Source organism: Caretta caretta, chromosome 5 (genome assembly GCF_965140235.1).
Source record: "Caretta caretta isolate rCarCar2 chromosome 5, rCarCar1.hap1, whole genome shotgun sequence".
Classification (NCBI taxonomy): Eukaryota; Metazoa; Chordata; order Testudines; family Cheloniidae; genus Caretta; species Caretta caretta.
This window is the reverse complement of record NC_134210.1, coordinates 94890508-94913664: the sequence shown is the minus strand read 5'-3', so window position 1 is coordinate 94913664 and position 23157 is coordinate 94890508. Positions and strand designations below refer to the sequence as shown.

General features: G+C 40.3%; 1 protein-coding gene across 11 annotated transcripts in view; it reads left to right on the top strand.

Moving 5' to 3' along the window:
* Nucleotides 1-16651, top strand: part of TLE4 (TLE family member 4, transcriptional corepressor) — a 121230-nt gene extending 104579 nt beyond the window's left edge. For 10 of the 11 annotated variants that reach the window (XR_012668573.1, XR_012668572.1, XR_012668569.1 and 7 more), the window contains 13 exons: nt 1650-1769; nt 2109-2162; nt 2793-2945; nt 4189-4321; nt 4474-4667; nt 4867-4943; nt 8553-8802; nt 9845-10092; nt 11666-11813; nt 12380-12530; nt 13065-13141; nt 14922-15366; nt 15833-16651. Coding sequence is in view for 1 of the 11 variants with exons in the window: in XM_075128692.1 (XP_074984793.1) it covers nt 1650-1769; nt 2109-2162; nt 2793-2945; nt 4189-4321; nt 4474-4667; nt 4867-4943; nt 8553-8802; nt 9845-10092; nt 11666-11813; nt 12380-12530; nt 13065-13141; nt 14922-15029 (1713 nt within the window). In the remaining 10 variants the exon portion in view is untranslated. Of the gene's footprint in view, nt 1-1649; nt 1770-2108; nt 2163-2792; nt 2946-4188; nt 4322-4473; nt 4668-4866; nt 4944-8552; nt 8803-9844; nt 10093-11665; nt 11814-12379; nt 12531-13064; nt 13142-14921; nt 15370-15832 lie in introns of those variants that run through there. The other variant, XM_075128692.1, reaches the window with a different exon arrangement.
* Nucleotides 16652-23157: the final 6506 nt, after the last annotated feature.

Genomic DNA, 23157 nt, shown 5'->3' with positions numbered 1-23157 from the left:
GCACATGCTTAAGTGCTGTTCAGAATCAGATCCTCAATGTTTTAATAAGAACACTGAAATATGAAACATGCCAGTGGTGTCAGAATGCATTGAAGTCTACACTGGACATGTGTTTGTCCTGATGTTGCCTCACTCGTACATTCAAAACCCTTACTGAAGTGTATGGGGAAGAGCTGAACAAAATATTGTAAATTCCGTCCCATGAGAAATTTTGACATTTCCGCATTTGTTTTATTCTCAGATTGGGACAAAATGTCAAAATTTCAGAACTTTGCATGCTACAGAAATTACGAAAAATTTAAAGTCAGAATGATTTGAAACATTTTGACACTCCTGAAATCAAAGTGTTACGTTTTGGTTTATTGAAATGACCTGAAACGCATCACTTTGAGGCAGTTCAAAATTAAACTGTATTTTTCCATAGCAGCGGATTGGTTTATGGGAGCTTAGTTCAGGAGCCTGATGCCCCTGTTCTCCCTTATGAAGTTAGCTCCCTGGTTGGACTACATATTTCATGATGCACCCAGAGTCATATGACTCCTGTGATGCACCACTGAGAGGCTGGTCAGGGATAGCCACGTTGTGTTATGGGAAATGCAGTCCTGTAGAGACCTCTGCAGAAAAGAGATAATAAGGCAATGCACTGACTGGGGGAATGCAGCTTATTAATGTTTTATTAAACTGATTTAACACTAAACATTTTGGGTTAGTTGAACAACATGATTTTTTTCAGATTTGGGTCAGACCAACCTGAAATTAAATATTTCATAGACATTTTTCCATGGAAAATTTCAAATTTGCATTTTCCATTAAAAAACCATTCTGACAGAAAATTTATGGCCAACTCTAATACGGGGGATTTTGGTCAAGCATGGCAAGAAGACTTAAACCCTTTTAACAATGACTACAGGTATGTCTTCACTACCTGCTGGATCAGCGGGCAGCAGTCGATCCAGTGGGGAATGATTTATCGCATCTAGTCTTTCCCTGTTAGTCTATAAGGTGCCACAGGACTCTTTGCTGCTTTTACAGATCCAGACTAACACAGCTACGCCTCTGATACCTGTCTCAGCTTGGTTTCCCCAAACAACTATCCCCTCTCTCTTGAGAAAGAGTCCCTTTCAAACCTTGCAATAGTTCCTTTGTTCTTCTGTGTTTGAGCTTTGACTCTTCTGGTCAAAACCAGTCCTGTATGTTGGCTAGAGCTAGAGGTAAAATCATCAAAGCCAATATAGCTCTGCATTGTTCCTTAACTCTCAAATATTTGCTGAGGGGTGGCTTATCTTGAACCATTCTTTTCCTTCCTCGTTTTTCCTGGTAGCCTTCTGTATATTTGTAAAGTAAACATCCCAATAACCATGGTAAAAAATAGTATTCTTAAATTAATACATAGCAGTTCTGTGGCATTTTGGACCTCAACTATTTGGTGCTCCAGTAATTGATATTTGTACAGAAGTATCTACCAATTATTTCATTCAAAGTGTCAATATAAATCTTATTAGTTAGCTATCATTGATTAAAGTGCTGTTATCCACTAGAAGACCTCAAAACCACCTCCACCACCACCTTCAGGTTGTCTGTTGAAAGTAATCAGAAATGAGATTGTGCAAATGTGTGGTCACATTTCCCTCTCTCCCCTCTAATTTCAGAGCTCTTCTGTGTCTCCATCAGCTAGTTTCAGAACAGCAGAGAAGCATAGGAACTCGACGGATTACTCTTCAGATAGCAAAAAGCAGAAAACAGAAGAGAAAGAAATAGCAACTCGTTATGTGAGTGAAACATTTACATGGTGTATTACCAACCTAAGAATTTTTTAGGAATCAGAAGACCTGAGCTCTATCTGGGTTCCTTCTGGGTGACCTTGGGCAAGTCACTTCATCTCTCTGTGCCTCAATTTCCCCATCTGTAAAACAGGGATAATGAATGTAAAGCACTTCTTATATATAAAGTAAGACCTACATAGTATTTATTATTAACAGCTTAAATGAGACCAAAGAAATAGGAAATATTGAAGAATAGTATGATGCTTTATAGTAATAGATATTTTTGCTTTTTAAAGAGACCATAGATCTTTGGATATTTTTTAAGAATTTGATTTGTCATTGCAGGACAGTGATGGTGAAAAGAGTGATGATAACTTGGTGGTTGATGTTTCCAATGAGGTATGTGTTATACTGCTTCCTATACCATACAGTAATTGAAGGTGTCTCTCAAATCTCAGTGTAGGTCAGATGCATGCCTTCACAAAGGGGCTTGTAATTGCTAAAGAAATCCAGCTTCATCTTTTTATCTTTTCAGTTCTAAAATATTATTTATAGCAGTAACACTTCTTCAGAAGAGCTTTTCTCAGCTGTTTATATAGTTAAACAAATAAAATCTTACCTCACCCATCTTAAAGCAAATAGGGCACTGATATTTATGGTACCTATGTTCTGTTCCTGCTCTGCCACTGATTTTCTGTGTGACCTTGCACAAGACAATTAGCCTTTTGTGTGCCTTCAGTTTCCCCACCTGTTAACATGAGAAATGTAATTCTTATTTACTTTGTTGTCCTAAGCATTATCGTTATTTTTATATGGCACTTAGTTAACAACATACAATATTAACTAATACTTATGTTTGTTTTGTTATACATCTAGATTTTAAACCAAATCATATTAACCAAATCAGTTATGAAGCCAAGTGATGCTTCATGTTTTATTTAGAGATCTTCTCCAAAAGTCTGAATTACTGGAGATAGGTGTTTATGCTGCTAGGAAGATGTTATACTAACGCATGTTGTTCTTTTATAGGATCCTTCTTCCCCTCGAGGGAGCCCAGCACATTCTCCAAGAGAGAATGGCTTGGACAAGACCCGACTGCTTAAGAAAGATGCACCGATTAGCCCGGCCTCTATTGCATCTTCTAGCAGTACTCCTTCCTCAAAATCCAAAGAACTTAGCCTTGTAAGTGATTTTGAACACTCCTGACCTGAGAGAGTACACAGATGTGCATGTCCACCAGATCATATCTGAATTTCTAATGGGATCTGTAAAATGCTACGAGACATGATACAACTTCACGTTGAATATAAAGTTCCCTTCATTTCTACTTTAAAGACATACAGCAAAGTGGTGGTTAAAAAGCCCAGAGGCCTTTTTGGGATGAGACGCGTCTATTAAACTACCAGTGTAAAAAGATGATGGATGTGCCTGTGTTGTGGTAATTTTTCATGTGGGGGAGGAGAGAATCATGTCCTCCTGAGGATTAAAAAAAAAAAAAAAAAAAAGCAGTACACCTAGGTTCCTTGATACATTTTTTTTGTGCTATGGTTCTATAGTAAATTCAGCTTCCAACTTGGATGTGATTTGATTGTTAGTTTTGTTTAAATGACCAGGTAGTTTTAATTTTCTGTCTGTCATTTACAAGAGTCTTCCTCGACTTGCATCACAGATCACAATGCAAAAAAAAGGCTGCTTGCAAAAGGCTGCTTGTGTGTGGGGGGGTCTTCTTTCCCTTCCTTTTGGTGACGGTAGTTTATCACATTGCTAAGCTGCACTGTAACTCTTCCTGCAATTCTCAACATTTCAGTACACTTTCACTTCTCACATTGTTATATAAATCAGTTCTGTAGTGAATGTAGTGCTCAGGAGAGGTGCTGGAGTGACAGGGTTAAACACAGAAGTTTGCTGTTTGTCCACCAAACAGGCATACCACAACAGTGCCAGTGCAAGATTCCTCACACTACCCCCATCATTGTGCCTCAACCCTGTTTTATAGGGATCACGGCTAGGGGTGAGTCCATTATTTCAGTCTGCTTGTCTGTCCGATTTTGGGCCTCACACTGCCAACAAAGGTGCTAATCGTGATGTGGACACATGTCCACCAGGAGCAGATTGAGACCACCAACAGGTTTCACATACGCTGCCAATACGATTGTCAGATGGTAATGATTTTCAGTCATTGACTGTATCCTGAATCACATCAGTGACCTAAAGGAGAAAAAGCTGTGAATCCTAGAGTTAATTCCTACGGTCACCCTTCCTTTTTAAGTCACTCTGCATGCTTCTTTCCATTGCCAGTGCTGAGCATTAAAAATTGAAAACTAGGTTTCACTAATCAAACCACATTTTAATTGTCATCTACAATATCTTATATATGAAGCCAAAAAGTAAAATAATTGTCTTTCATTGCCTCTCTTGATATTAGAATGAGAAATCTACCACTCCTGTGTCTAAATCAAATACTCCAACTCCACGGACTGACGCTCCAACTCCAGGCAGCAATTCTACTCCTGGTTTGAGGCCCGTGCCTGGCAAGCCACCAGGAGTCGACCCTTTAGGTTAGTAACAATTAGGCCTCTAGAAAAGCATCTAACTTTTCAGTCCTTTACAACACTGCATTCTGTGTCTGTGTCTTCTGTTTGTTGTTCTCTTCTTTGAAGTGCTGAGCATCCCTTATACCTGTTTAAATTGAGCACTATTCCCCCAACAGCTTCCGGTCTAAGGACCCCAATGGCGGTGCCATGTCCCTATCCTGCTCCGTTTGGAATTGTGCCACATGCTGGAATGAATGGAGAGCTGACCAGTCCAGGAGCTGCGTATGCGGGGCTGCATAATATTTCCCCCCAAATGAGTGCGGCAGCTGCAGCGGCAGCGGCTGCAGCAGCTTATGGGAGGTCTCCAGTGGTAAGTGTTTGCCCCAGGGGATGTGAACATGTTTGGAGTTGGGGGTGGGGGGGTCTGTTAAATTGAAGACATGCAGGGTTAAATCTAGTTCAACCTATCTCTAATTTTGAGAATATGTTGTGGAACAGGTAAATGAAACTCATGTTCGCTTAATTCCCCACTTAATACATCTTTTTGTTCTGCTTGGGGAAAACTGCAGGTTGGTTTTGATCCACATCATCACATGCGAGTCCCAGGCATCCCTCCCAATCTGACAGGCATCCCAGGAGGAAAACCGTGAGTTTTAAACACTAAATTTATGAAGTTAATCATTTACTGAAGTAGTGTTCCCTTGCTGGCTAGATTTCCCCTGGGCTACTGAATATTATTGCATGACTAGAAGTAAGTTTAGGGTTGAAGGGATAGGGAGGGTGGTTTAATCGTTGTTTTTATTTTAAAAGCTTGTTTGGAGATTTCTTTTAAAATCTACTACCAGCCAGGAGGTATCAAATGGCATAGAGCAATGAGAGTCTGTGGTGGGCAGAGAGATCTCCTTTTCTAAATGTGAAGTAGGGGACCCATCTCTGTATAGAAATACAAACTGTAAAGGAATCTCTGGTATACATGTCTGCTGTACTGTGTCTCTCAGCTTAAAAATAATTCCATTGGGCATAAAAGCCTTGCAATCACTTGCAAGCTTATTAGATGCTATAAATAGCAGTGTGCAGAGAAAGAAATGCTGAAATGTTTTGTTTGATTGAAAATACTGAGAAGAATTATGGTTTCATAATGTTCAAATTCATCCTTGATGGAACTCGCCAGAAAAGGTGACCTACTCTAACAGCTTTGTTTGCTGTGTAATTCTTTTTCCAGGCTCACAAACTCCCCAATCACATCCCCCTTGAGTTAGAGGGAGGGGAAAAAATAGTAATGCAAATCATATTGATCTGGGTTTTATTTGAAGGGCCTCAAGTTCCACTTCCTTTGTAACACTTAAAGAAAAATAGACTAGCTAATAATGGAGAGGTTGAGGGATATTTGGGTATGTTGATGTAACTTGATTTTAAATATATAAACGTTGTACATACTATGATTGTATCCCTCTCCCCCAGTGTTACTTGTCATCTTAGGCTGTCTTCTGTCAGCTGCTCTGTGTTGATGAACCTGCACCTACATAGAGCCAGGATAACTTAATTGAGGATCTATGCAGGCTCAGGAGTTGGCACTAAGCAGTTTACAGGATCAGAGCCTTAGACTGTAAGCTCTGTGGAGCAAGGAACCTTCTTCCTGTCTGTGTGGAGAGCATCCAGCAAGTTCCTTTACAGTCACTACAGTAATATAATAACTAAAAAAGTGAAAGGTTTTGTTGCATCTCAAATGTTTGTTAATGCACTGGCATAATAGTCACTATTTACAAGGTCAATAATAGCTAATTATTATTAGCTAGATTTGAAGACTGCAAAGATGGAGACCTAAGTTGTATTCAGCTATTTTCACTGAGCGTTCTCTGAAATGGAATGTGCTGCATTGGCTATCTTGTTACCTGTACTTCGCCTTGGTTTTTTAATTATTGCCTGATTTTCCTAGGGAACAGTACAGTCTGACTCAAAAATAGGAGCTGCAGATATCTGTACAGATCTTTATAATTGAGGAGTTTTGTAATATATTTACAGTGCTTTAAACATGCGAAATTCTATGTTAGTGGTAAATATTCCTATTACTGATGACCTGCACAGTGGTACAAGGGGACTTGTAATAAATGGTACATGGAGAGAGGGGGGAAAAGTAATATGACACCCGATCTTTTTCAAGATTAAATGTATTTGAATAATTATACATAGCACTTACTATTTGCTTTAAGAGCCAGATTCTCAACTGGTGTAAATCAGCATAGCTCCATTGACAACATCTTGAGTTACAGCGTCAAAGCCATTTTGACTAAAACGTTGCTTTAAAAAAAGAAAAAAGAAAAAAAAGCTATAATAAAGATTCACTTTTGGTATCAATGTAAATTCTCAGAGCAGGGCAGGTGCTTGCCTCTTGGTACTGTGCAGCAGCAAACACACTGTTGGCATGCAACAAATGATGAATAATAAGATCTTCTAGCTAGTGCCTATAGAAATCTGCTAGTGGAGACCAAATCCACTTAAATTAGGAAGTTTGTATCTTTTAAGTGCAACAACGAAAAAAAATTGCCTGAGCCTGGCTTGAATGTGTTTCGTGTCATAAAGCAAAGTGTCAACTTGCCACTCAGGCCTGCCGGAACGAGAAAAGAGCAAAAATAGGGTGCAGAAATAGTGAAATTTCTGCGGCTATGAGTATAAAAAAAGGGGAAAACTGGAGATTATGTAAATATAGTTGCATTTTTATACTGCTGAAAAAAACACTGTAATATTAGCACATTTCAGAGTAACAGCCATGTTAGTCTGTATTTGCAAAAAGAAAAGGAGTACTTGTGGCACCTTAGAGACTAACCAATTTATTTGCGCATAAGCTTTCGTGAGCTACAGCTCACTTCATCGGATGCTGTAACTCACGAAAACTTATGCTCAAATAAATTGGTTAGTCTCTAAGGTGCCACAAGTACTCCTTTTCTATTAGCACATTGTGTAACTTAAATAACAAATAAAATGGTTGGGTTTTTAAAGGCTGCCTTTTTAAACTCTCAATTTCAGTGCAACAATTAAAGCAATAGTCTCCTCCAAAATAATATTTCTGTGAGCTATTTTCATATCTCTACTGTTACAACCATGTGTGTTTTTTCATCAGTACTACCATGAATTAGCTAGTCTGTGGAAATTAAGAACCCTCTATTAACCATATATTTATGTGTACAGAGGAGTCGTCTAATAAAGTTTGTGTTCAGTAATATATACTCTTTAATATGTCACATCTTAAAACAAAACAATTTCACAACCTAACTGTTCTCCCTAGAAAATATTTGGAGATGAAGTTGTTGATAGCTTATTCACAGGTGGCATAACTGGCAGTCACACAACACATTCTTTCTCAGTGAGAGTCCTGATTCCAGCAAAAGAACTGGGATTTGTGCTTGTCATATCAGTGCAACAACAACAAGAACAAATTACTTGCACATTTTTGCTGGACTGCCATTTCAGGAATTGTGCCTAAAAACCTTAACTCCATGGTGTCATTGATTTCAATCCTTCTATTGACAGAGTGCTGTAAAATACAATATAAGCTTAAGATATGTGCACCCCACTGTTCAGTTCAGTGAAAGCCAGGCAATGAACTAATCCCCTTTATACTCTCTTGAACGTTCATGTTCATAAATGAAAACCTCTAAGGGAAATAGTCACCTATCTATCCCCTTGGACCCAACCATTCCTTAAAGCTTGAAGAGATGCTCCCTACTATTTCTGTCTTCAGGGAGGCTCTGATGTGGGCTTCCCTGCTTCTGCTACGTATGTATATCAAATCGTATATCAAATCACATATCAAATCTCGGACCCAGTCACGGGCAAACTTAAGGTTGGAAACTATAGCTTCACATATCCCTACACACTCCAGAAATCAGAAGCACATGGCTTGAGTCCTAAAAAGCTATTTAGTCTGTGTCTGAATAACTTGCCTTGTGGAGACCACTAAGGCCAACATTTTCAAAACTGGATGCCTAAAGATAGGTGACTAAATCCATATGTAGACAGCTAATAACTTCAAGTCTTCAGAAGTACTGAGTTCCCCTGGCTACTGTTAAAGTAAATGGAAGTTGAGGGTGTGCAGTACCTCTGAAAATCTGGCCATTGCATTTGGTACCTAACTATGTTGTTAGATGCCAAAATGTAAGCAGCCAAGTTTGAAAATGGTTTATGTATCTTGTTCTCTTTTCTTAAATAGATGCAAGGGGTAATTCATTAAATCACTTTCCCCTTATCCTTTCCTCAGAGCTTATTCATTTCATGTAAGTGCAGATGGTCAGATGCAACCTGTACCTTTTCCTCCTGATGCCCTCATTGGACCAGGAATCCCTCGCCATGCTCGTCAGATCAACACTCTGAATCACGGGGAAGTAGTGTGTGCAGTTACCATAAGCAACCCCACAAGACACGTGTATACTGGTGGAAAGGGATGTGTCAAAGTCTGGGACATCAGCCACCCTGGGAACAAGAGCCCTGTCTCTCAGCTAGACTGCCTGGTAAGTGAACATCTAGGAATGAAAGTGAAGCTTGATCAGATGGGGAGGGGATAGAAGAAAGCAGTTTAGAAAATACTCAGATGGTGCACGAGTGATATGATAGTGTTAAGATATGGGTTATGATGATCAATTAGTACCAACAGCATTGAGAACCAGCTCCTCAGCTTGGTGAGCTTAATTCAGGTTCTTTTTATTATTCTGTGTATTGCTGAATTGTTCAGTTTCTGGTGTGTGTGTGTTATAATACACATGCTTTTTCCCCTGACAAACCAAAATCCCCATAAACTATATAGGCAAGAGACAAGATCAGAAATAGTGCTGTAGATGCTGTCTATAAACTTTTGACATTATGGGTGTGTGTTTAAGCCCTATATCCTCTCATGTGCTAAAAATTACTTGTAGGCTCGTATTCTAATATATGGTCCATGCATGTGCATGTATGTATGTATTCTGACAGTTTAAAAATCTCCCTAAATTATTACTGGGAACAACAAATTATTGGCATGTGCTTACAAGATGCACCATTATTGGCAACTTTTCTCTTGTCATTTACTGTTCTTGATGAGATGTTGCCTCTTGTTGTAATTGCTGCTTCATCAGAACTGTGCAAAACGTGTGACCCTAGTATCTCCTTGGTAGGGCAGCAGGGCTCATTAAAATGGGAGGCGGAGGTATGTCAGAAATTGGTACACCCAGTTATCAAGGGGTTAATGTACTGAAATGAGCAGAGTATAAAAATGAAACCTTGTATAAAAGCTGTCAAATGCAGGAACATTGAAGTGTTTGGAGTTGGGTGCTGGTCTTTGCATTTTGATGCTAATTAAGATTAAATAGCTCTCACTACTGAATTTTGTAGATCAAGTTTAAGTACTTCCCTGATGTCGTGTAATTTTCTGGCATTAATACACTTTATCATTGTCATAAGTGTAACTGGCTCATTAAAACCAGGAGGGAATACAATACTTTTATGGATTTCTGCTCTCATGTTAATGCTGTTTTCCTTTCCTCATGAGTAATCTCGTGATGGCTTCTGTCTCCACAGAACAGAGATAACTACATCCGTTCCTGCAGATTGCTTCCAGACGGCCGCACCCTGATTGTCGGTGGGGAAGCCAGCACGTTATCCATTTGGGACCTGGCAGCTCCTACCCCACGTATAAAAGCAGAGCTGACATCTTCTGCTCCAGCTTGCTATGCTCTAGCTATCAGCCCCGATTCCAAGGTCTGCTTCTCCTGCTGTAGCGATGGGAACATTGCCGTTTGGGATCTGCACAACCAGACATTAGTCAGGTAGGTCAACAGAACTGGATTGTCAGGTTGTGAAGAATGAATTAACAATAGCATGTACTTTCTCCCTTATTTTTTTTTAATGTGCTCTTATCTTAATTGTCAGCATAACTGTTTCAGTATTTTGTTGTTAAGGAGCCAGAATAATAAAAGCTTGATAAAAATTACATCCTTATTTATAGGATTAGAGGGTTTTATAATGGCAGACTTTAAAGTTCTGTTCTAATTCTGCTAGATTGGGGTCTGATGGCTGCTTAGAGTAAAATCAGCTGGTGTTGATATTGCTAAGATTCTTCTAGATCCCTTTAAAACATGGAGTAGTTTGGTCTTTGTAATACGTTGCACACAACCACACCTCTTTGATCTGTGCTTAGTGTTTGTATTCTAAGTAAGGATGGGCCTGAATCACCACATTCAGATCTGATTTTGGAAAGCACAAAGTTTGGGGGGTTTCAGATACACATGTTTGGGTATTTCTCATCCCCAGTGTAAAGCATTTTAAGTGGGACCCAATAATACAGCTCTACATTATACAGTATTGTAGTAATGTATGTAAAAGATGGGCTTTTATCAGTTGATCTGATGATCCCATTGAGACTACTCTGTATTAAAGCCTGTGTAAGTAAGTGATTGCAGATGCTTTTTAGAGCCAGTAAATTTAGAATGTTACGCTGAATTCCTCCCAGGAAGATGTGACATTCCCAATACCTGATGTGATGTCACAGTCTCAGTCTGAACCTTAAAACATACCGTGTATACATGTTCATCAGCCCATTCATTTATAAGCTGTCCCCCCAAGATGGATAGGTAAACACGGCAAAAACTATATGACCCTTTCTTAAGCCAACCCTATATTTCAGGGGTTGGCAAACTTTGGCTTCCGGCCCGTCAGGCTAAGCTGCTGGCGGGCCAGAACATTTTGTTTACCAGGAGCGTCCGCAAGCACGGAGCCCCTCAGCTCCAAGTAGCCATGGTTTGCCGTTCCCAGCCAATGGGAGCTGCAGGAAGCAGTGCAGGCTGAGGAACGTGCTGGCCGCCACTTCCCACAGCTCCCATTGGCTGGGAATGGCAAACCACGGCCACTGAGAGCTGAGGGGCTCTGTGCCTGCAAACGCTCCAGGTAAACAAAACGTCCGAGCCCACTTTGGCTCCCGGCCCATCAGGGTAAAGTTTGCCGACCCCGATCTACGACGACAATGTATTAGATATTCAATAGTTCAATAGAGCTTAAAATGGTCAACTTTTGGTATAGACCCATTGATAAGCTGACCCCCGCTCTTCGATACTTCACGATTTTTACAGTCAAAAAAATTTGGCTTCAAGTATATAGGGTGCTTCGAAAAAAAATGTGCTAGGCTGATTATTTGAGGCATTCCACACACAGTTCATTTGGTGATCTACAAATTCGGAATTCAAGTCACTCTACTAAAATATGCTTTTGCTACATTTTAATAGCTAGAGTTATTAAAGGAAATAAACCAAAACTAGCATGATCTGCATGGAAAAATGAACACGGATCAAAACCAAATCTTTTTACCATTAGCGTGTGCATGTGTTTTCTCTTTGAAATTTTCAGACAATTCCAGGGCCACACAGATGGAGCCAGCTGTATTGACATTTCTAATGATGGCACCAAGCTCTGGACGGGAGGTTTGGACAATACAGTCAGATCCTGGGACCTCAGAGAAGGAAGACAGCTACAACAACATGATTTCACATCACAGGTTCACTCTCAGAAGCTTTGACATGTTAGAGAAATCCATAGTGATTTTATAAAATTAGCACCTTTTTAAAAAAGCAAACTTGAAGAGCTCCTAGAATTTTTTCACTTAGTCTCTGGTACTGTTTTTAATATGGCAGCTAAACATTTTTTCTAGATTATGGCTCTCAGTTTGACAGATCAGTATTTTTCCCACAAGAACAGCAGAGAGCCCTATTTATAAAGGGGAATTGCCAGATTAAAGTGTTCCTATGTAACCAGTTTTCAGTTCTGTAGATCTTAGTTCAAAAGATATATTACAGAAATATTTCTAATGCTGTTGGATGGGCTAGGAAAGTAACTTTTATAGTTTGTTTCAATGCTTTACTATTGCAGTTCAAAATGAGTTGCATTTACATTAACTAATTGTCTTGATTACTGTAGTAAACGATTAGCATCTTTTATAACCTGTGTAGCAGCTCAAAATGTAGCTCACATTTTGTGAACAGTGATAACAATGAAGCAGGAATTAGCTCTGACTATTTCAAGCTCCTCCTTTACTGACTGAAGCATGTGCTCTGTTAATTCCAGATCTTCTCACTGGGTTATTGTCCAACTGGTGAATGGTTGGCAGTAGGAATGGAGAACAGTAATGTTGAGGTGTTGCATGTTACTAAACCAGACAAGTATCAACTGCATCTTCACGAGAGCTGTGTGTTGTCACTCAAATTTGCTCACTGTGGTAAGCTACAACATCTATGCCAGTATTTTCTCTCCTAACAAATTTCTTTTGAATAAAAACAAGGAAATGTAAAACCAGATGTTCAATATAATACTAAAATTAAACTTTTTTCTGTATGATTTCTTTTTAATACAAAATACTTACAGTGAAATACCTTAATCTAGCCCAGAGGTTCTCAAACTGGGGGTCAGGACCCCTCAGGGGGTCATGAGGTTATTACATGGGGGTCACGAGCTGTCAACCTCCACCTCAAACCCTGCTTTGCCTCCAGCATTTATATTGGTGTTAAATATATAAAAAAGTGCTTTTAATTTATAAGGGGGGGTCGCAGTCAGAGGCTTGCTGTGTGAAAAGGGTCACCAGTAAAAAAGTTTGAGAACCATTGATCTAGCCACATGTAACTTTGACCGTTCTCTGGATAATTTTTTCATTAAGTGTAAATTGATCATTTTTCTTCGTAATCTAGGGGTTTTGTGCATGAGTTCATTGAAAATGTAACATAATTATAAAAAAAAATTAAAAATCTGATTTCAGGAAAATGGTTTGTAAGCACTGGAAAAGATAATCTTCTTAATGCCTGGAGAACACCTTATGGAGCCAGCATATTCCAGGTAATAATCTCCTAAAAGCTGTTTTCCACATTATAGTACAATAGAGGTGCACTTTTCAGGGTCCATCGTTAGCTTAAGAAGTTTTTAAATGGGTTTTCTTGGCTAATTATGTTTCTTTTAAGACTTTGTCTGTTATAATGAGATGTACAAGATTTTGTCCTCAATAATATTTTAATAATTTTAACATTACAAAAAAATGGACCCTTATCTTGAAGTTGGGCTTTAATGCCCATTTTTTAATCCTCTTTGTCTCGAATTTCTTATGCCTATTTCCTCTCCTTTGTATATCATGCTGTGGGCAGTGGAATATAGTGCAGGTGCCACGTGGCTAATCTACCATTCATTGAATATCCAGAATCCTGCTGAAAATAGTGAAAACCAGACTCAACACTTGTGTATTTTTTTCAGTTCACAGACAAGAGAAATAAAGCCTCGTGAGCACTTTTTCCCCTAATTTATAACTGTGACATGGCATTTTTTAAAAATGTTCCTCTTTATTTCATGAAATAGCTGAACAGGTTTGGACTAGATAAGCACCATTAAGATGTCATAATGTGTATTGAGATTTAAAAGTCATTACATTAAGCAGGAAAACTCTTGAATTCAAGAGCCGACACTTATGGAAGGTTCTTGTGGAATGCAATAGGAAATGATAACCTTTCTATACGTTTTTTTTTCTTTAAACATCCTATAAATATTAACTGTGCCCCTTTCTAATGAACTTAACGATGCCTCCTTCAGAAAAGCGAACCTGTTCAAACTCTTTATAGTCTGGCTAATCTACAAGAAATCAGCACTTGATTAGGAGAACCTTTCCCACTCTAATCCCATCTCCAAACTCTCATTCCTATAGAATATCATTGAGAAAGTAGTGCCAACCAGCCTCCAACAACTTTTACCAAAATCCTGGATGCTTCGTTTTTGGGCTCCAGATATTAAATATAAATATATATCATATACTATATCTAGGTAGATATAGATATAAATTAATTCTCTCTCTCTCTCATTTTGATGCTGTATCCATTGCATGATCTGTTTGTCTATTGTATTCTGTTCCATTGAAGTGCTTCTACTATGCCAGTCACTCTGGTGTCTTCTCACCTGTCTGTTTGTTTACTCCTGAGATTGTAAGTTCCTTGGTGCAGGGATGGTCTTTCTTTTCCATTTGGAAAGTGCTTAGAAGGGGGTACTAAAAACAGTAATGATTCTCATTCTCTATTATATCCTGTAGGTTTTTAGAGTGATTTCTATAGAAACCTCTCAAATTTCTCTAGAACCCTGTTGGTTTTATCCCAGTTAAACTCTATAGGACTTCTCCATAAGGATAATGTATTTTTTCAAGATGGCTTTTGGCTTGTTTTTAAGCAGGCAAAAACTAATTGAGTTATACAAACGTTTAATAAATACTCACTGTTTGTAAAGTGTGGGGGGGGGGGACGGAGGATTGGAGGGGTTAGTTTGTTTTATAGGTTGTCTTCAGTTCTGTAATATTGAATAAAACATTCCCTTTCCTTTTATGTTGCTCTGTGTGTTGTCTTAAATACTTTACGTGAGGGAAGTCTGCGGAATTATTTTTGTAGTTGCATCTGCCAGCCCTTCCTCTCTGCTTTGAGTCAGTATATTTTGGTATTTAGATAAGCTCTCCCGTGCACTCCCCCTTAGTAAACTCTCTACTGATTTAATCGTCTAATCTGGTGCCATTTGTGTTCACCTGATTTTATTAAAACAGAAAAATAGTTAATTTCTTTATGCTTATGTATTTTTCTTTTGTTTCTCGTAGTCCAAAGAGTCCTCATCTGTGCTTAGCTGTGATATCTCTGTGGATGACAAATACATTGTCACTGGCTCTGGGGACAAGAAGGCTACAGTCTATGAAGTTATTTATTAGAGACAAAGCTGAATGCAAACAGGACTCCTCCTCCTAGCACTTTGCTGTATATTCCTTTTTTTTTTCTTTTCCAAACTGAGGACTTACAATGCTCATCACAGTTGTGGAGTTCATTTTTTCCCCCATCTAACTTGCTATTGAATTGTGAATGCTCATTAAGAACTTGTGATACCAAACTTAAGATATCTACTTGGAAGAAGAGGGGATAAGCATACTTAACACTGAACTGATTCTCTAATTATGTATTATAGCTGTAATGTATTTATTTTGTTTAAAGAAGGCTTTCTAACAATGAACTGACTAAATAAAGCTGTCTGCCCCTGCCTTGGTTTGAAAGGTGCGTTGTATATTTTGTGTTTTTTGCTGGTGGGTGGAAAGGAGGAAGGGTGGGAGGTCACAAGTGACAAGTGCACTAAATAGAATGATAGCTTATATTAAATTTTTGACTGTTTATCTTGCTCTTGGTTGAGACCTCCTCAGTGCTACTGTAATATAAATAATTATTGTGGGAGGAAGATGAGGTAATCTGATGTATTTTAGACCAGCTTGGAAATCTAGAAGAGTAATTACAAACTATAACCGGTTGTGTATATATGCCTGTAATTTTTCGCTAGTTAAATTCAGAGCTGAATTAAATAAATTGTAAGGAAACGTGCCAAAAATAAGTTTCTCTTTAATGTATGTAACAATCTGCTGTCATGTAGTGTTTTGTAAATAGATTTGTTTTCAATGCTTCCGGGGATGATAAAATCCTCTGTGTTGATCCTGGCTTTTTAATATAACATCTCTTTGTTGTATTGCAGAGAGAAGTACAGTAACTTGCCTCAAAGAGCCACCTTTATCTCTTCTGGATGTTTTTGCCACATCCCTTTGAGAAGGGAGATGTGCGTCTTTCAGCAATTTTGCAGTTACAAGAGATTACAGAAATATTTGCTATATTCATTGGAAACTGCACTGCAAAGAGAATGGATTCCTACCAGTGTACAGACTACAAAATCAAGGACTTCAGCAGTAGGATTTACAAGAGCACTCATTCTGAAGTTTAGAAAAGAATGGATTCTCTCTTGGGAAAAGGACTTGCTTTATTTGCCACCAGTTCTATCCAAGTCTTAGTTGGATGTCCCTGAAATGGACACAGGCTGTGCCATTGTGCCAGAGACATTGTGTTATCTTTTTATGTTGTTGTTGCTGTTAAACTATGATCTGTGACCTTTTTTTTTTTTTTTTTTTTTGAATGCTTTAAAAAAAATCTTTAAGTCTGTGGATCTGCTGATGTACAGTGCCTTTGCTGCTATGGATCAAAATCAAAAGAACGATGTAGATAAATCTTATTGTATAAGTAGAAAGTTACTTAATTTCATACTAGAAATGGATTGATGCTGCAAGTTGAAATGGACTGTTCATTGAAGTTCCAAATGTGGTAGCAAAAAATAGTGTCTTAAGTGCTTAGTGTTTGATGTCATTAACAGTTTCGTAATACTCTACAGTGTAGAAAGATTTTGATACTAAACTGTGTCATTGTACATAGTTCTAATGCATTGTATTGACCACCAGTACTTCTATAATGGTAGATTATTGTTTGTGCATTCAGACTTTTAAGCATTAAACATAAGTAACTTCTATGATGTATTATTTTTCTAATTTTTTTCCCCTTGTGGATTTGCACACCTCACTATTGTGGGCAGATTTCAGTTTGGTCAGCGGAGAGTAGGCAGCTGAATAAAAAGTTCTAAATTGCACAGCATACCACTATAGATTTTGGAAAAAGAACAATGTGTTTTGTAAAAGACACTTCCCGCCAATTGTCTAGTTTCACAGCAAACTTTCTTAACTGAAAATTTCTATAGTTGGTGTGACAGGGTTGGGCCAGATGGCTACAGGAGAGTAACAGAAGGCAGTATATTAGTCCCAGGTTACGTAGGTCCCTTTCCCCTGGGTAAGGTAACAGGGAAGATTCCAGAACAATCAGGAACCTTCTGGAGACCATTAAGACAGGCTGATTAGAACACCTACAGCCAATCAAGAAGCTGCTAGAATCAATTAAGGCAGGCTAATCAGGGCACCTGGGTTTTAATAAGGAGTTCACTTCAGTTTGTGGTGTGTGTCTGAGGAGCTGGGAGCAAGAGGCACTAGGAGCTGAGAGTGAGAAAGCATACTGTTGGAGGACAGAGGAGTACGAGTATTATCAGACACCAGGAGGAAGGTCCTATGGTGAGGGTAAAGAAGGTGTTGGGAGGAGGCCATGGGGAAGTAGCCCAGGGAGTTGTAGCTGTCACACAGCTGTTCCAGGAGGCACTCCAGACAGATACATTCCACAGGGCCCTGGGCTGGAACGCAGAGTAGAGGTCAGGCCCGGGTTCCCCCCAAACCTCCCAACTCCTGGTCAGACACAGGAGGAGTTGACCTGGGCTGTGGGTTCACAAAAACGGCCAAACTGAGGGCTGCTGTGAAGCTCCAAGGCGAGCAAATCCGCCAATAAGCGCAAGACCCACCAAGGTAGAGGAGGAACTTTGTCACATTAGTTATACTATTGGAATGGTTTTAGAGATTGATACCATACTAAGAGCTTAGCCATCTGACTCAGAGTATAGTACCTCCTGTTTTGTGCGTTTTCTAATCTGTTATGGAGTTGGGATTCCTCCACACCTCAGTTAGAGTTAAGTTTGGAACAGCCCATGTTCCACAGCTTGCTAAAGCATGCACAGCTCAATGGGAGGTGGGAAGAATGATGCACTGGAATTTAGCACATGGGCTCCGTTACAGAGGAACTGATTCAAAATCCATTGACTTCCCTGGACTTTGGATCAAGCCCTAAGATCTCAAACCAACTTTTATTTAATCAACAGAAAGACTATCATTGATTTCAGTGGGCCTTAAGGTAGGGAAAGGAAATCTAGCCCACCAGGCACAAATATAAAGGGTACTGATTTGGGAGCCCATTCCTTTAGTATTTTTTTTTAAAACCTACTCTTTTAAATCAGTTACTAGTATTGTGAGTGACTTTGTAATATTTATTGGTGAGAAGGAATGGAGAGTGATATACTAACTTCTTCTTCAAGTGATGGTCCCTATTATATTCTGCTGAGGGTTTATGCATGTGCACAATGCGTCCAGAGCCGGAAAATTTAAAAGTACCAGTGTCTGTTGGTCCACACATGTGCACTAGCCTCACCTCATGGTTTCGTCTGAGGTGATAAAGAGCAGAGCGGACTGACTGCGTCTCCAGTTCCTTCTCACTGCCACATGGTCTGAGTCAGAGCTACTAGTGTCCTCTTGTGTTTGATGCACTTTTTAAAGTTTCAAATTGTAGATAGTTATTTTTTCTTGTAACGTTTGCTGTTTTTACTGCTTTAACATAGTTTTAGCTTTTAGTAATATTTTTAATAGAACTGAGACTTTGGGGGAATCGGTTTACTGGTTACCCCCTCATCCCCACCCCAGTACCCACGTGCAGGCGCTGGACTATGCTGAAGGTGCCAGGATTTAAAATCTGTGCCTCCTGCTTGCACTCCTTCTCAATCATCAACAAACATCAACACTGCCTGTACTGCTTGGGAGAAGCCCAAGTTTCATCCTGGCACAGTATCTGCCAGTCCTTCCCAAGCCGTACCCAAGAAGGTCAGGCTCTCTGCCTTAAGAAGTACCTCATGGAAGTCACCTCGAGGCCTCCATTATACTCAGGAGGAAACCTGATCCCCTGCCCACCCCCACCCCTTACATCATCCTGAGACAGGCAGGAGTGCACCTCTGACTTTGGAGATGCAGATTGGTTCTGGCGTTACTACTTCTATGGATCATGTGCTGGGTCCCAGATGATGGACCTTCCACGAGTTCCAGCCATGGAGAGGCAGTGCACTCCAAGATGCACAAGCATGAAAAATAAACCCTGCACAAACTGATGGATCTGCCAGTACCGAGCCCCACACACAGTCAACATTGGCCTCCCTTAAGAGAAGGGATCCATCATTTCTGTTGAAGTCCTCCTCTTTGGCCCTGGTTCCATTAACCCTGGAGAGATTGGAGAAAACACCAGAGCCACATGAACTATTTGCCCTAGAAGAACTGAGCTCTCCATGCCTTCCACTACCATCCACATCTACGGAGGCCAGATCTCCCACCTAGGACATACCACAGTCAAGGCATGCTTCAATACATCCTCCTATGGTTTACATGCTTCTGCCAGCTCTGACAGTACTGCCATTGGAACAGGATCTGAGTTTTTGCCCTTAGAGGATTCAGAGGGAGCACAAGGACCACCCATTCCCTATCGCTACTTTCCCCAAAAGACCACTGACATCATGGCAGTACCTCCAACAGCAGAGAAGCCACTCACTGGTTTCCCCCAGTATGGGGCCCTGTACAGCACCCACCAGATCCGTCCTGCTGGCCCTATTGGAGATTCTGGCCCCAGTACCCCCCCCCCTCGAAACCCACCTCATTCCATGAGGGAAGCTTCGCTTCTATCCCCACCAAGGGCACCCATGAGCAGATGCTCCGAATCAGTTTGGAGGAAGAATCACTCAGTCTAGTTCAGACCACCAGAGCAAGAGCACTTTCCATCATCCTTTCCAAATGCTGTGGTAACTTCAGCTTCCCCTTTGCCTTCAGAAGACTTTTGGCGATTTCAAGGTCTCCTGCAAAGAATGGCAAACCATCTTCATAGGAGGAAGTACAAGGCAAACAGAATTAGCTCCAGGACATCCTTCATTCCTTGGTACCAAGTAGGGTTTCTTTATCGATCAGTGAGACCTTTCTCCAACCGGCTCGAACAGTTTGGCATTCCCCAGTCACATGCACACCTATACTATGTACCAGCTAAGAGGTTGGAGTTTAATTTCTCACCCGCCTCCCCCAGCTAATTCCTTTGTGGTGCAAGCAGCAACTGAACAGTCAAAACAGCAAAACTCATGCTCCACTCCAGCTGATAAAGAGGGCAAACGATTGAATCTTCTTGGACACATGATCTTCTAGTCAGCTAGCCTCCAATTCCTAATTTCGAGTTACCAAGCCTTGTTGGCCAATTCTGACTTCCTCAATTATGGCAAACCAGAAGACTTTACTGAAAAGCTGCCTCAGCAAGATCGAGTCCAGTTCCAGTGCTTCAACCTGCTCTAGATGCAGCAGATACCTTGATGGCTATGGGCATTGTCATTTGGAGGGAATTGTGGCTTCATTTGCCTGGCTTCATGTGGCTTCATTTTCCCAAGGAGGTGCAAAATACCATCAAGGACCTCTTTTGATTAACCCCATCTTTTTAACTAGAAAACCAATGATTCCCTCTACACCCTAAATGATTTACGGCCACACTTAGATCATTGGGTATCTGTACACCTGTACCCAAGCAGAATTTCTACCGATTCAGGAACAACGATTCAGAAATCCCCAGTTCTTCAATCGAAGACCATACAAATCACCATGCAAGCACCAAAAGACCCAACAATCCCACCTTCACAGCTTTCATCATCACACATGCAGGCCTCTCAGAAAAGAGATACAGGTACCACTAGAGAGCCATCAACCACTATTCCTACTGCCCTACAACCAGTCCACCTCCTTCAGGGGTCATCTAGCACTCTTTCTACTAGCTTGGAGTGCAATAAAAACGGACAAGTGGGTGCTAGATGTCATCCTCTGTGGCTATACGATCGAGTTCATCATGCTACCTCATCCACAACCCATGCCCTGATCCCTTTTCAGGGACCACTCTCATGACCTCATCCTTGCTCTAGAGGTAGACTCCTTACTACAAAGAAGAATGATAGAGCAGGTTCCTCCAAACTATCAAGGGATAGGGTTCTATTCAACTTACTTCCTAGTACCCAAAATGAAGACCTGGATCTCAATCGCTTCATCCACAAACCCAAATTTTTTATGGTCACTTTAGCAGCCATCATACCATCACTAGAAAAAGGTATGTGGTTTACGGCTCTCAATATGCAGGATGCCTGTTTTCACATAGACATCCATCCAATGCACACATGATTCCTTTGGTTCACAGTAGGCCCTCAATACAGTGTCCTACAATTTGGACTCACCACTGCTCCCAGGGTCTTCAAAGTTTTCTTTGTCATAATGGCCCACGTCCAGGCTTTATGGGATCCATGTATTCCCATATCTCGACAACTGGCTTCTAGCAGCATGATCCAGAGATGAAGCTCAGATCTCGACCTCCATGTTAATGAGACTTCTTTCCTCCCTAGGAGTCCACATCAATGTCAAAAAATTAACTTTGGTTCCTACACAGTCTCTAGGTTTCATAGGGGCCTCCATCAACTCAGTTACAGCACGAGCTTACCTACCAAAGGACAGATTCCAGACTCTGCAAGAACTCGTCACCCGAATAATCAATAGTCCATCTGTCCAGGCCAGGACTTGCCTTTTCCCTGGCAGCCTGCATGTATGTCACCACCTTCGCTCACCTCCACCTTTGTTGCCTACAGGTGTGGCTCCAGAGAGTTTACTCACCCACACAGCATGCCATGGACCTTATGCTGACAGTCCCTCCCAAGCTCTCTTCCTGACAGGGATGGACAGACCTAACACCTGTCTGTGTAGGAATCCCCTTTCTCCCATCCTCCCCGAACAGCACGGTCATCACAAAACTCTGTAATGGATACCTCCTTCGGCACGGTTGTCCTCCACTCAACCATTCCATCCTCATCCTCGCACCACTTGTTAATTACCCTCAGTGGAATACAATAGACCATCACTTGAAGAGGAGGAGGCTCTGTAGCTGGAGGCTCTCACAGATCTGTGGTCCCTGTCTGTATTCCACTTCCCACTCTCTTTCCCTTTGCTGTGGATCTGTTTGATTTGCAGTGGATAAGGAACTGGAGACATGGTGGGTCTGCCCCACCCTTTATCGTCTCAGAGGAAACCATTAGGCAAGGCAAGGATGCATACATGGACCAATGGATACCACTACTTTCAAATTATCTGGCTCTGTACACATGCCATGCATGCATAAACCCTCAGTGGAATACAGACAGGGACTATGTATCTCAAAGAACCTCTGGTTATAGGTAAGTAACAGCCTCATTTTCCCCTCCTCTACTCCCCTGAGCAATCTGTTTCTTTAGGACTGCATTGAAGAGGAATTTCCAAAATGTCTTCCAAGCTGATGTAAATTTGTTGCTCCAGTACAATCACATCTTCGAAAGGAAGTTCTCAACTACTTATTACAGCAGGGCTTCAAAAAGATAAACATGATGTGGAAGTTTTCTGTTTATTATTACTGTAATCTAAACATACATAATAGGAATAGGAGAGACCTGTTGTTTTCAGAACCATCCAGTAATTTGAAAGGCTGTGTATTTTACCTTTACTTAAGGAAGGGAAACCTTTGACTTACTGTTCCCAAGAGTACCCCAAAAGCATATTTTTGTATATCATTAGAATCATGAAAGGCTGCTTGCACCCCACCCCCAACACAAGCCTTTCATTCTTTAATAAATAACTGTTTCAGTGTACCCTCCTGAATTTCAAAATGTAGTTTTAACTGTGCTGTGATATACTTCAAAACAGCATGCAATAGCTCTGTATATTGTTGTTTGTATTAATGCTCTTTGAATATTTTACAGAATCAAATGCCTGAATGCCAGGATTATTGCAATTAAACGTACAGTCATCCTGATTTCCCCCCTTCCCCACCCCAGTGTTCAATGCAAATGAAAAGTAACCTGGATCAAACTTTTTTAGGTAAAGCATCCATTAGGTTCACACTCCTTTTTCAACCTTTAATTCTTTAAGTTACTGCTTGGTTGCTTCTTTTCTTCTGTAAGAATCTGTTGCTGCCAGTTGTCTGTGGTACCATAGGTTACGAACTTACGCTTTTGTTTTTTCATAATTAATAACCTTTGGTTTCCTCTTTATTAATTTCCCCCTCTACTAAAACTTGTCAGTCGTTTGATGCGGTGACACATTAGACAAGCCTTTAACATTTATTATAGTGTATGAACACGCTAGCGAAGTTTAGGAGTCACGTTAAGTCTAAACCCCTACTTTCAAAGGCTTATACATTTCTAAAAATGTGACTATATTTTAAATTCAATTTCTGTTGTTTGTTCTCAGCCTTAAGGTGACTCTTTTGTCTCTTTCCTTTTCCCCCCCTGTTTTTAAGCTATTGAAG